Raw genomic sequence first — 14,702 nt, 5'->3', positions numbered from 1 at the left:
ATTATATATTATTATAACATATTATGATAAAGTATATATTTCCTCCGTCCTATTGAAAGGTTGTCTTTTTTTATTTTTATATGTTCTAAAATAAGGTTATCATTTTCTAATTTAGTAATTGTATTACCTACCTAACATAATAAATACTCTTCCAACTTATACTATATTACACAAATGTCATTACTTTTATATTACACAATACTAATAAGAATATTTTCGTCTTTTTCACTACAATCCAATATAATATTAATATTAAAAGATTTACATGCAAAAAGTAAATGACAATCTTCCTACGAAGACGAAGGAAGTATTATGTTATAACTCAACATATGATATCTTATAATATTATTATATTATGCAAATACATATTATATATCTTTACGTGATAACGCATTTATTTAGGTCATCACTTAATCCGCATCCTTTAACAATGTACAGAAAAAAATAATTAATTACCTCGGAATTGTTTTAAAAAAATATAATAATATATCGTATAAAAAAATTAATACACATTTCTCTACTTTGATAAATTATATATATATTTATAGTAAATTAACAATAATATGATAAAAATATTGTGATTTTAATATTTTTGTTTTTATAATTATAAAAAAGATAAATACTGTTTTTATAAAAAATTAAAAATATTTTAGTGTTTATGTATAAATTATTTTTACTATTGATTAAAAGCCACGAAAATAATAATAATAAAAAATAATTGCACGGTGGGGCTGTGGAATGGTCACGTGAGTGGTCGGTGTGGCGGCAATACTACACGACAGCTCGAAGCGCAGAGCATCCGAGACCGAGAATTCTATACACTTCGATATGTCCTGGCCAATCCAATTTCATTGAAATGGCCCCGAAATTTATTTTAAGCCTTACTATAAAATATTAAAATATGCCACATTACATAAAAAATGTTTATATCACTTGATAATACTTGTAGGGTCAATTTAGATAACAAATCTAAAAGCATTGAAAAGTTTTAAATACTTTTTAAAATAGGGAAACAAACAAGAATTTAATGTAATATTTTATATATAAATTATTTTTTAAAATTTATTATCTTAATAAATTTTAAATACTTAAGTTAATAAAAATTACTTAATCATCATTAATGTCAAATATATATAGAGAGAGATAGAGGGAGACATGCATATAATATATACATATTTATTATATGTAAAATACCAATAACAATAAGCACTCACACACAATGGATATTTAATATGATTCTAAAAAAAATTATAAATTTTTAATATCGATTGCAAAATAATAGTAACAATAAAAAATGAAAAATATATTTAATAATCATATATATATTCAAAATTTGTAGTAAAAATCTAAATTATTTATAATTCATAATTAAAAATATATATTTATTAAAAAATTATATAAAAGCATTAATTATTAATACTATTCTTAATGAAAAATTAGAATTTTTTAATTAAAATATAAACAATAGTTATATATTTTAAAATTATTTTACTATATACTTTTTAAATAATATTTTTATTAAATTATATAAAAAATAGTTATATATTTTCTAAATTATTTCAAAATATATCTTTTATTTTTAAATTACAAATTAAAATTGCTTAAAAAAACTATTGAAATTTTTTAAAAAATTAAATAAATAAAGTATATACAGTTTCAATTTTTTAAAACTAAAATAATTATGGGTACATTTGTTTTATAAGATAATTTGAATGAATAATTTTTTATATGAAATATATTAAATTGTACAAAATATAAAAAATAAATTTATGTGATATATTAATATTTTTTTTAATACAAATAACAGAAATATGTATGAAGAACACACTTTACATTTTTATTAAAGCACAATAATAATAACAAATATATAAATAAATAAATAAAAATCATTCGCCTTCTCCAACATCTGTTGCGATGCGTGTGAGAACAAAATTCTTGAAAAAGAGTCCGTAGCAATAATCACGGGCACTTTTATTTTGATCCAGGTAAGGTTCTACCCAGAATCACGCAACCAATATTACGCATTTTACATTTTTATGCGTTTGGTTACTAATTAAATATTAATATTTAATTATGATATAAAAAATATAATATTTAAAAATTTTAAAATATGTAAAAAAATTACTCAGAAAATTAGAAATATGAGATTATTTTAAAAAAAAAAAAAAAAGAAAAAAAAAAGAAAAGAGAAATTAAAAAAGTAAAATAAAATAAAATCTAAGAGGAGTCATTCAGATGGCAACCAAATATTTTTAGATACGCGCATTCTATATTTCTATGTATGTAAAGAAGAATTGGAATTTTATTTAGTCATTTCTCGTCAATAGGTGGATGAACAGAAGGGCGACTCAGCAGCCATGGAAGTGTTGAAGCTGGCTTTGGCAATGATGGCAGTGCTAGCAGTGTGTGCCAGGGCGGAGTATGTTAGGCCTCCGCCTCGGAAGACGCTGTCGTTTCCGTGGAGCAAGAAGGCTTCTTCTGTGCCTGAACAGGTGGAATTCACGAATTTTTTTAGCTATTATGTTCCAGCTGCAGGAAGAAATTGAATTCGTCCTTTCTTCAAAAATAACAAATAATGAACTGGATTTTATTGTTTTATGGTGCAATTTGGATTTGTTGAGGGTGATTGTAGATGGACTGCTCAGATTTCCTTGATTTGGTTGTGTTTTTGAGGTGGATCTGATGTCGGTAGCTTTTTAGGTTTTTGGATTCGATGCAGTTTCTGTATAATATTTTTTAATATACTGTTGAGTGTATTGGTTCTGTTTTTCGTGTTTTTGCCGATTCTGTTGATGGTTGCATTCTCCATTGCTGTATCGTAGTTAATTGGAGATCCATGACTGCAATGACCTGCTCTGAATGTGAACTTTATTGTTTTAATTTATTGTCACCAAAACTTGCTTCACAAATACAAGTGTTATATATTTAGTGCAGATTCAGAGATTGTTTCCTTTAGGTTCCTGTCATTTTTTCTGTCTTTGTTGGTGGCATAGTAATTGATATTGATTATATTTTAGTTTGTTTGGTATGAATTTATGTACACATGATATTATGCAGTGGTTGCACAAGTGTTTTCACCATAGTTGTTTTGTTGCTTATATGCTCGAATGCTGCTGTGATTTAGAACTAATTATGAGCATGCATTAATATCTCGGTTTTTAGGGTGAATATTTATCTAACCTAATGCATTGTTATAACTAGGGATAACTCTTTTATAGGTGGTATTAAATAATAATAAAATATTATTGATGTTATAAGACTATTTATCTTTCATTAATACATAACTTACTATTAATTTTATCTTAAAATTAAGTGTCTTTTAAATAATATTAATAATATTATGCAATAATCAGTTAAATAAAACATTGATTATATAATATATATTAGAATAGTACACATTTTATAATCCTTAGAAGAGATGAAAGTGATTATCTTTCTAGGATTTTATGTTTAAATGTGAATGTGGTTCTAAGATGCCTAAAAATATCCCTAGAAATTAACCAAACATAGCTTGAATGAGTGCATATATGAATAGGTAAAATGATGGTATATTGGTGCAAAGATAAAAAAAATTGAAGTTGTATGTATATATACCTATGAGTGGAAAAGAAACTATGTACTTGTGTTGTATGTTTGGGAGTTGTTTCTAATGTGTGTTTCTCTATAGTAAAGAGTGTTGCAAATCAGTCACCCGATCTTAAATTGTGTTTATGAACTTTATTAGTAGAAATACTTTTAAATTCAGTTGGTACCGGATTTTATTTGCAGGTTCACATCTCCTTAGCTGGGGAGAAACACATGCGCATCACATGGGTCACTATGAATGCTCATTCCCCTTCTATAGTTGAATACGGGACATCACCGCATAACTACAGCTTTCGCGCACAAGGATACAGTGCTAGTTACAATTATCTCCTCTACACCTCTGGAACGATACACCACACGGTTATTGGTCCTCTGGAAGACAGTGCATTGTATCACTACCGATGTGGCGGTGAAGGTCCTGAGTTTCAGCTGAGAACCCCACCTTCTCAGCTCCCAATCACTTTTGCTGTGGTGGGTGATTTAGGGCAGACAGAGTGGACCAAGTCTACTTTGGACCATATAGAGCAGTGCAAATACGACGTGCTCCTGCTTCCTGGAGACCTATCGTATGCTGATTATGTGCAGAGGAGCTGGGACACGTTCGGGGAGCTTGTGCAGCCTCTTGCGAGCTCAAGACCATGGATGGTGACTCAAGGGAACCATGAGGAGGAGCGCATACCGTTGCTGGAACACAGTTTCAAATCGTATAATGCGAGATGGAAGATGCCCTATGAGGAGAGTGCATCTGGTTCGAACCTTTATTATTCTTTTGAAGTGGCTGGAGTTCATGCTATCATGCTTGGATCATACACTGATTATGATGAGAATTCCGAGCAATACGCTTGGCTGAAGGTAAAAAATCTCATACTCTGTCCTAATTCATGTTACTTCCAATATATATATACTGGTTACCATGCTGATTTTCTCAGTCAGCACATTAAAATCTAGCGGACAACACATGTTTTCAAACTATGCTATTCGAAAACATGTCTTGTCTATTTATATTTATAGGATGTGCAGTATAAGCACATGTGTTATTTGAAAAATGTGGTGTTTGTTTATATTTATAGGATGTGCGGTATAAACATATATCATATACTGAAATCAATGAATGTATGTGTTACGTAGACTATTGTCTTTTGTTGTTAATTCATATCCTATATATATAAATATATATATGTTACTTGTGTGTTTTTGTTATATGGCCATTTTACTCAAAAGTGTAGAATGATAATTATATGTGCCAATTTATATACATGAATCACTCAGATTGCTAATTGTCTTGTACTAATCCAATTGATTTGTTACCGATTCTTGATCCATAGGCTGATCTTGCAAAAGTGGATCGTAAACGCACGCCCTGGTTAATTGCGCTCTTCCATGTTCCATGGTACAACAGCAATGAGGCTCATCAAGGCGAGGGCGATAGCATGAAGGCATCCATGGAAAAGCTGCTTCATGCTGCAGGCGTAGATGTGATGCTTGCTGGCCATGTTCACGCCTACGAGCGCACAGTAAGTTCCACTCCCCAAACCATTTACATAACCATAAAATGAAAAATACTTTTCGATTCCCAAACTCATCAGCTTTATTCCGTTATTACAACCAGGGTCGCGTCTACAATGACAAACGAGATCCTTGCGGAGCTGTCCACATCACCATTGGCGATGGTGGAAACCGAGAAGGTTTGGCAAATGCGTAAGCTCATTTGCCTCCACAGCAGCTACAATTCAAACATCTAATTGTATGTATCTCTCCTCATTCTTGTTTTTTCAGCTAATTTTTAACTTCGTTACAACCCTTGTATATACAGTTACCTGAATCCCCGGCCCGAGTGGTCTATCTTCCGGGACGCGAGCTTTGGCCATGGCGAGCTGACTATAGTCAACTCGAGCCATGCACTATGGAGTTGGCATAGGAACGATTACGATGAACCGGTTAGATCAGATCAAGTCTGGATAACCTCATTGCTCGACTCCGGATGCCTCGGCGACGCTCACCGGAGCCTTCAGCCGGAGCCGTAGAACGGGTATGTAGTTTTTTTAGCTGATCTATGTGAATATATATATATATATATATATATGATGCTACACAATATGTTACATATGGTGCATTTTATTATCTGGTGTGGCTAAATATTAGGTAAAGAAAAAAAGTAGAATTAAAATTTGAATTGAAGCCGAGTTGAATCTTGAAGTTCCCATTTATTCTTGATTCTTTTCCACTCATGACCTTTTTTAAAAAAAATAAAATAAAATAAAATAAAATTATATACATAAATTTAAAACTAGAAGTATTTAAATTCCTTATGTGAAATTATAGTGGATGGATTTATAGTTGATTGAAGGCTCTCTTTAAATAAAAAATATGTATTCACATTTGATATAAACAAATTTGAATGTTTCTATGGAAAATAAATTTTTAATATAATATTTTTAATAAAAATAAGTATTTGATTTAATTATTTTTTTGTTAATTTTTTCGAAACAATCTTTATAGAGTTGTCCATAACCCTGTCTTGTTGTTTGCGTCAATGTGCCCAAACGGGACATAAATGTAAATTCTAATCTATATGTGGTCTCTATAAATGATTGAACTATTTGATTCGATGAATTTATGGTGTGTTAGCTCAACAAATTAATAAATGTTTAATAAAATAATTATATTATGACTCTGTCACAAATCGTGCTATATGCAACAAGTTTGGTGGAGGATGACGATCTATATGTCACCAACTCAACTCATTATTGAATCATTTGATTCAAGTACATCTATTTACATAGAGAGTTTGAAAATTTTTTTGCACTATTCATCTATAATAATTTTTATTATAAATATCATATGGAAAATTCTCACCCAGTGATCATAATTTTAAGACTTTTGTAACATTAATAGTCAATGGTCGTAAGCACATAATTTCAGTTATTAAACTGGGACGTATGCAAGCAGGCACGTATTCTGCTTACATCATATATATATATATATTTTTCTTCCCATTCTCTTTCTTATGACACATCAGTTTTCTCTCTTCTTAAAGAATTCTAATTATATTTTACACTGACGATGAAGAATCTATTAAAATCTCTATATTTTCGATCTTATTAAATATTTTATATATTTTCTTAAAAAATAAAATATACTTTTTTTTATCATATTTATTCTTATAATATTTAATAAAATAAAATATTTATTATTTATCAATAAAAAATTAAAAAATAATTTTTATATACTACTCACATAATTATTAAAATTTTAAATGCAAATTTAATAATAAAATATATTATATTATAATACATATTAAATATATATTATATTTATAAATTACAAATATTAAATAAAATTTTATATAACAAAATTAAAATATAATATTTTAAATAAAATAAATTCTTATAAATATAAAATAAAGAGTATATATTATAAATATTATTTTTATATTTACTGAACTAAAGAAAGGACTATGCGCGCACAAAACAAATAGAAAAATCCAGCAAACTTGCAGTCTAGCATTCTACCGTTTCCTGCGTAAGTCGGCATTATTTATTTATTTATTTATTCAATGCTTATGTGGGATGTCCTAAAGGCAACAAAGTCTTCAGTACCAAAAATGGATCTAAAGCCAACCCCAGTTTCCATCAAAAACCATGGCTATGTTCCTCATCCTCATCCTTTTCCTCTTACTCTTACCTGTTCTTATCCTAATCACAAAATCAAAAAAGCCGTTGGAACGGGTGCCCCCGGGGCAGCTCGGGCTGCCCATAATCGGGCAAAGCTTCAAGCTGCTGTGGGCAATGAGGTCTAATACAGCAGAGCAATGGATTTCAGCCAGGGCCAAAAGATATGGCCCCATCTCTAAAATGAGCCTATTTGGGAAGCCTACAGTTTTTGTACATGGCCAGACAGCCAACAGGCTTGTGTTCGGCGGGGACGGAACCAAGCTCAGCATCCAGCAGACTGAGTCTATGAGGATGCTGTTAGGGGAGCGGTGTCTGCTGGAGCTCGTTGGCGAGGATCATAAGCGCCTAAGGAATGCGCTGACCTCGTTTCTAAAACCCGAGAGTTTGAAGAATTATATTGGGAGGATTGACGAGGAGATCAAGTTGCATTTAGAAGCTAATTGGCATGGGAAAGAGACAGTTACTGTAAGTCAACTTATTGTGAGTAATCAGTTCTTAGAAAAAGTAATATAGGCATGATAACTGTATTTCAAGGTAATAAATCTTGTTATTGTAAAAACTGATAAGATGATCTTATCATAAAGGCAACAAGGAATGTGACGGCAACAAATGCTCTAATAATAAATCATAGATGCTAATTTTTCCAAAAAGAATCACATACTATTCCCAAAAATTTCTAAAACTCCAAAAGTTTATCTAAGCGGAGCCTATACAATTTTCTACTTAATGGTACATGCAATTTACCAATTACTCCCTTGCTTTAATTTAATCAATCAACTCTTGGAACCATCATGAAAACATTTGTGAAGAGGGGGTCCTATTAGTTATATCAAGTAATTAACCTAATCTTTTTTTGTAAAAAGTAAACAATACTAAAGTGAAATGCCAAACTATTTTTATCCAACTACCACATGTTACTGTCTCATGCAAACTCGATTACAAATAAATATATGGATCCATAAATTGAAATGGTCAATTGCAAGACATGGGTGTAGCTTAAATTCAAATTTATGGAAGCTAATTGAAAAATAACTCATCCTAAATTCCTACCAGGGGATTTATTAAAACTACCTGAAATTTTTGGACTTACACTAATGCAGGTACTACCTCTTATGAAGACACTAACATTCGACATAATCTGCACCATTTTATTTGGGGTAGAAAGGGGTGCAATAAGGGATGCACTTGTTGAGTATTTTCAACAAATGATTGCAGGGATGTGGACATTACCGATCAACATGCCCTTCACACGCTTCAACCGGAGCCTCAGGGCAGCTGCCAAGGTCCGGGAGATGTTGAAGGGGGTCGTACATGAGAAAAGGATTGAGCTAGAAAAGGGGGCCTCATCTCGCCAAGATCTCATTACTTGTTTGCTCACCATCCATGGGGATGATGGCGAAGAATTGATCTCCGAGGATGAAATAATACATAATATCATCCTCGTTATGGTTGCAGGGTATGACACATCTGCCGTGGTCATTACTTTCCTGGTTCGACTTTTGGCAAATAATGCACAAGTGCGTGAAACAGTATTACAGGGTAAGGAATTCCTCACTCATTGGGATTTTTAGACCCTAAACGATTATTCAGGACATCTATGCCACGTGAACGCTATGATTAAACCATTAATCAGCAGACTTTAAGTTAATCATAAATTAGACTAAACATATGACCAACCTTCATATAATAATCTAGCAAAATTAAATAGTTCAAACTAAAAGTGGCTTAAAAATATGCTTCGGACAGAACAAGTGAAGATTAAAAACAATAAGCCGCTCAAGGAATTACTGACATGGGAAGACCTGGGAAAGATGAAGTATACCTGGAGAGTAGCAATGGAGACTCTTCGAATGATTCCTCCTATTTTTGGAGGATTCAGAAAGGTCATGGAAGACATTGAGTACAACGGATACCTAATACCGAAAGGATGGCAAGTAAGTGACACTCCTTGTATCATTATTAGTATCTACCCATTAAATCACATATGATATATTGCATGTAATAATCCTACTGTAAATTTACTCATGAGAAACAGGTGTTTTGGGTGACGAGCATGACTCACATGGATGGAGACATCTTTCCAGAACCAGAAAATTTTGATCCAGACCGGTTTGTGAATCCAGCTTCCATACCACCTTACAGTTACATTCCGTTTGGGGCCGGAGCTCGTATTTGTCCAGGATATGAGCTTGCAAAGATTGAAATTCTGTCCACAATTCATTATTTGGTTACAGAATTTGATTGGAAGCTCTGCAGCAGGGATAACAGCTACATAAGGGATCCAATGCCAGCTCCTGCTCAAGGACTTCCAATCCAACTGTGTAAGAGAAAACTAAGTACAACCTGCTCAGAGTAAGAAAAATTATGGTGATTATTTCTTTAGTGAAAACCCTCCTGTTGATTTCCTTGACAAGTAGCTCAAGATTAATTCTGATGTTTCTGTAGAATGTTCAGAAACTAATAAAATATGAGTTCCTGAGAAGTGTTAACATTCATCATTTAATTTGGAACTCAAACCTCACTAGAAAGACAAATGGTTTAGAGAGGGATTCAATAACTATATTGATCCATTCTCAAGCATACATACATATGTATATATATATCTATCTATAGAAGATGGCCAAAAATAATAGCACAGGTGGAAAACATGTATAGCTAGTATAGTATAAAACAAGGTAACCTTCTGGCAAGAGTGTATATACCACAATCTGACCTGTAATTTTCTGTCATCAAGGATGGTTGTATCTTTAGCATGGGAGAGGAGTAGAGGAAAAGGATTCGCTGGATTGAATCCACAGCTTGAAGGATAAGCATATTCAGAATGAAAATCCACAGATCAACTAATACACATAGGAGAGAATATTCATATCTAGATAAATACGATCCGTTTAGTGACCATTCAAAATCCAAAATGAACACAAAAGGAAGGTATGGAAGCATATTCGAACACTCTGTGAACTTAATAATCTAAATAAGGCTTGCTTGTTCACCCAAAATTCCTGTATATTTTTGTACTACTCGAGTGTAAAAATAGCCTATTTGAACCTAATCATCCTTGTAATGAGTAAGCAAATTATCACCCACGTATCAGATGATGCAAGATTCTTGATCTAGATTATAACTTTAGAGAGACTAAAGCTGTGTAGGGATGAAAATTCAAATGCTGTTATCTCATATACAATCATCTTTGCAATACAGCTTGAGCTGACGTGAAAACAAATTGCATCTTTCTGAGAAATTAATAGTAACTTAATCCCTATAGACATTTGCAGCAAAATGTATAGGGTGGTCGCAAGCTGCCACATAGCCACTAGTGTCATATGAAGCTTCACACATGAATCACAGATACTTTCATTAGTAAGTAATGACAAATATGAATGCTTATTGTTCTAATACACAAATTCCTACATCAACATTCGGATAATTATTTTCATAGAGCAGAAGCAATGAGTAATAAAAATGTTCTCAAGCATAGGGTTGTAGTTAAATCAAAACCCTGAAGCAGATATATTCCTGGATCATTGATCTTAAGACTTAAGAAATTACATGTTTATGAATGATAAGATAAAACTCAAGACCCAAAAAACCTCAAACAGAATCTGTTCCTGAGTAGGAAGAGACAGAAGATACGCAGGGGAACCAATACCGGCGTCTACCATCCCTGTGACCATCATCAATCATGGCAAGACCCTCCTGTATTATCCATTACAGTTATATAAGTTCAACTATATATGTTTAATGGTCTGAACCATATAAATAGAAGAGCATGGAAACAATAACTTACTTCTAACAAAGTTTCAAGAGCATCCGTTGCTCGACCAGTCGACCAAGAGAGCCGTCTCTCAACTTCATCAACAGTCACAAATCCTTGACCCTAAAGCAAGAAGAAACAACTGCTGTTATGAGTTACAGCAGAATATAACACATTAACAAGCATTACAGAACACACAATCCACCATCCTAATCCAGAGTAAAGTAAATGTTAGTAAGGTCAAGGAGCTCCAAACACTTTTTTCTCAAATTTGGAAATCAGTTCAATCAAACTTCAAGTAAGAATATAGGTGTGATTGTTTCACATTTCGTGTCACCCAACCTTTTTGGTCATTCCATCAGAACATGTATGCTAAAATCAGAAAATAGGTACCATGGAGTGGAGAAAAAAAGGTGCCAAAAACCAATTCTTCAAGAAGAAATCTTTGTTTCAAACAAATGGTTATTAGAAAAAGGTACAAATGTAGAAATAAAAACGAGAGACAATAGATGGACAAAGGAACCTGTGCCAGCTCTAAAATTTCATTGTGGTCTTTGTTCAATTCAGTAGGAACAGATCTAATGAGCTTCTTTTTCCCTAGAGAAATCACCTCAAAGCCATTACCAAGCACCTGAGGACAAATAAATATTACCAAAAGGATACAATGAGAGAGAAAAAGTGTAAGAAATATAAATGTGTGCCACCGAATACATAATTTAGGTTTTGAGACAGCACAAGCTTGGCTGTTAAAGGAAATCGACCTATAGTGGTGAAAAAGATATATAAGTTAGCCAACATCTAGGAAGCAAATTGTTACACACACTTGCCCTAATTTGCCATTGTTGCCAATTCCCCGCATAGTGATACCATGATGATGAGACCTTCAGATTGCCAATCAACAGGATGGTTGCAGTGTTTATCTTAAAATTCAAGTAGGTAACGGAGTAAATACTGCAAACTTTTCCAGTGGATCTAGATCATTTATCACTGTTACATTATTCTACATTAACCAATTTATTAAGTGATACGTGTATTTGCATTGCTTTAAATTGCAACTGGACCACCATACCTTGAGCTTACTGATAGCACGTAAACAATCATCCTGAGAGACAGCCTCACGAGCCCCCTTCCTTCTTTGTCCAAGCAATTTACACAATTCTTCCAAGCTAATCAACCCCCCATTGTGTGGTCTAGTTGCTAAGCAAATCTCAACAATTTGCACTCCTGTCTAGATGGAGAGTGATTTCTGATTAGAAGTAAAAAAAAAAAATATTAAAAACAAAAGATCACCTCATAATAGTTTACACAGATATCAGATAAAAAAAATGAGACAATCCCAAGGAAGTGGAACAAGTGAGATGCAAAATCAACACACAAACATGGGCTATCACATGACCAAGTAGAATCCATTATGATATTAAAAGAGAATAAGCAAACATAATAAGTAATATACCAAGTTCATAGTAGAAGTCACCAATCCCTAACAACTCAGCCCAGAAGCCCTTATTTGAGGCCAGAGGATCTACTCCAACTTTGGCACACATCTCATGAAATTGTGCTCTGAATGCTGGGTTCTTGCGAATGTCATTCTGCCAAATAAGGGGATGTATACTAGTTCTCAGTCAAGTTACAAAAAGAAAAAATCACTACCCGTTAATACCAAAACAAGGTAAGGAGTAGCGTATAAATTTCCATTTCCTTAAAATTTAAGAATTTCCTCCCTCCTTTTGCATAACATTGAAAATCAAATAGTATCTATATTATCATCACCATACAAGATCCAACAACAACAAAAAATACTATAGGTGTAGCAGTCATTCCTTTCCTTCAACAGGAGGAGACACCATCTAAATCAATCGCCAATTTCTACCCAAATTTACGTAAGAAAAATATATGAAGCATGGCCATTTAACGTCGAAGTTAAATAGCTGTCTTATCTAATGAAAAAGTGCACACCACAACAGTATAATTACACAAATCAAAGCATAACTACATAGCTACAAACAAAACTTGATTCTTCAATTATAAAAGGAAAAAGAACCTTATGTTTCCGAGCAAAGTCTTCAAGCTGGGAACGAAAAGTAGTGAGCTGTTCTTTCATGAGATCAGTTCTCAATTTAGCCACATTCTCTCCCAGTCTTCGATATTGATCCTTCAATTCAATGTGAAAGAGGTAAGATGGAATCAGTCTTAACCATGAGCAAGCTTAATAGACAACAAACATGACAGAAGGAAAGGAAGAACCAACCCTAGCAGCAGCGGCATTCTGCAAACCTCCAATTCCCGGCCTTCGCCTCATTCTAATAATATTTCTACCTCTGATTGATCAATGGGGAAAAAAGGCAAACAACTTTCACTAATTCGTATCAATGCAGTGAAACATTATCAAAATTTTGCAATCATCATTTATAAAATCTTGTAAACTGCAATAAAGAGTATTTGCGAAATATATTCAGAAAACAGTTGCACAATAAACTTCAAACATTGTTTGTCTTATTTTATTTTTCCGAAATAAACACAATTTAGGCATTAATTTATTAAAATTCAACAAAAATTCTTAAAAATTAAAATTCATCATCGGTCATCCATATCATGATAATATCCTGCCTTAAGTTTTCTATGTAATCTTCGATGTCTATACTAATACTCTGATTCAAATCACCATATACTATAATGTTTTTGTGTTTTCCAACCTCCAAATATGATGAAAATTGCTTCTATAAGAAATGAAATAGGTGTAAAACAAGAGTAAAAAACAACTTAAATGCCGGAAACACATCAAAATGAAATAGCAAGTTAGCAACCTAACATAAACTTGGGCAAAACAGTAATATGATATCTTACAAACAGTCAATGAGCCATATACCCATACCAGCAAACTCTCGGCATTGAAATTAATAGCAACAAACAATTCAAAATTAATGCAAGCAATGAACTTACAGAGCCTCCGGTAGAGCAAATGAATAAGAAGACGCCGGAGCAGGAAAATAAAACAAAGACGGACGACGCCGGTGAGAGACGAAACGAAATCGAATCGATGGCGCCTGCGGTTTTAGAAAGTGGAAATGAGAAATTGAGTGAAAGTGGATCCCCGGTTAGGGTTCACAGAATTACGGATGCATAAAGCATTTCTCAATACATGAAAAAATAATGGGTGTGTGCAGTTTTGGTTTTATTTTTGCTATTTTTTTTTTAAAATAATATTAATTAAATATTTATTTTTTATTTATTATATTGTATTTTATAAGTCATGGAAGATGTTAGTATCTTTTATATTTGTATTTTTTGTTTTGCTAAAATTCTCATTTTATTAGTATTATAAAAAGTATTTTTATAATTTTTTATTATATTTGTATATTTTTGCAATTTTTTGTTATCAATGTCTTATAATATTAATAGGAGGATATTTGTAAAAAAAAAAAAAATTATACAAATATAAAAATATTTTTAATATTATATATAATGAAAAAAAAGATAAATATGACAATGAGTATTGTTTAAAACTAATACTTAAAATCAAAATGACATAAATAAACACACCCAATAGTCTTTACCTACTTTACGAGTAAATGACCATCTCATAATGCCCGTGTTTATCATATGCTCATTTTCGGTAACGTTTATGAATTTCATTCTTATTAATTTTTTATAATAATTATATAAAGTACGAATATTTTAAAAATATACTAAAT

General features: G+C 32.2%; 3 protein-coding genes across 3 annotated transcripts; 2 read left to right on the top strand and 1 right to left on the bottom strand.

The window, feature by feature from the left end:
• Positions 1–2,246: 2,246 nt before the first annotated feature.
• LOC127254307 (purple acid phosphatase 18-like) lies at positions 2,247–6,670 on the top strand. The gene is made up of 5 exons (XM_051279355.1): positions 2,247–2,492; positions 3,769–4,437; positions 4,911–5,099; positions 5,195–5,283; positions 5,399–6,670. The coding sequence occupies exons 1-5, from the start codon at positions 2,358–2,360 to the stop codon at positions 5,607–5,609; spliced, it is 1,293 nt and encodes a 430-aa protein (XP_051135312.1). The 5' UTR covers positions 2,247–2,357; the 3' UTR covers positions 5,610–6,670.
• Positions 6,671–6,999: 329 nt separating this feature from the next.
• Positions 7,000–9,750, top strand: LOC127254306 (cytochrome P450 716B1-like). The gene is made up of 4 exons (XM_051279354.1): positions 7,000–7,724; positions 8,360–8,798; positions 9,006–9,193; positions 9,295–9,750. Exons 1-4 carry the CDS (start codon positions 7,227–7,229, stop codon positions 9,613–9,615), a joined length of 1,446 nt encoding a protein of 481 aa, XP_051135311.1. The 5' UTR covers positions 7,000–7,226; the 3' UTR covers positions 9,616–9,750.
• Positions 9,751–10,736: 986 nt separating this feature from the next.
• On the bottom strand, positions 10,737–14,146 carry LOC127254308 (vacuolar protein sorting-associated protein 22 homolog 1). The gene is made up of 8 exons (XM_051279356.1): positions 13,951–14,146; positions 13,259–13,328; positions 13,052–13,162; positions 12,464–12,599; positions 12,080–12,234; positions 11,534–11,641; positions 11,044–11,133; positions 10,737–10,952 (listed from the first exon to the last, which is right to left on the bottom strand). Exons 2-8 carry the CDS (start codon positions 13,307–13,309, stop codon positions 10,848–10,850), a joined length of 756 nt encoding a protein of 251 aa, XP_051135313.1. The 5' UTR covers positions 13,310–13,328; positions 13,951–14,146; the 3' UTR covers positions 10,737–10,847.
• Between the last annotated feature and the right edge of the window lie 556 nt (positions 14,147–14,702).

The sequence above is a fragment of the Andrographis paniculata genome, unplaced genomic scaffold (assembly GCF_009805555.1).
Source record: "Andrographis paniculata isolate CXL003 unplaced genomic scaffold, ASM980555v1 Contig52END, whole genome shotgun sequence".
Classification (NCBI taxonomy): domain Eukaryota; kingdom Viridiplantae; phylum Streptophyta; class Magnoliopsida; order Lamiales; family Acanthaceae; genus Andrographis; species Andrographis paniculata.
The sequence above is the reverse complement of the archived record's forward strand: the minus strand, read 5'-3'. Positions and strand labels throughout refer to the sequence as shown.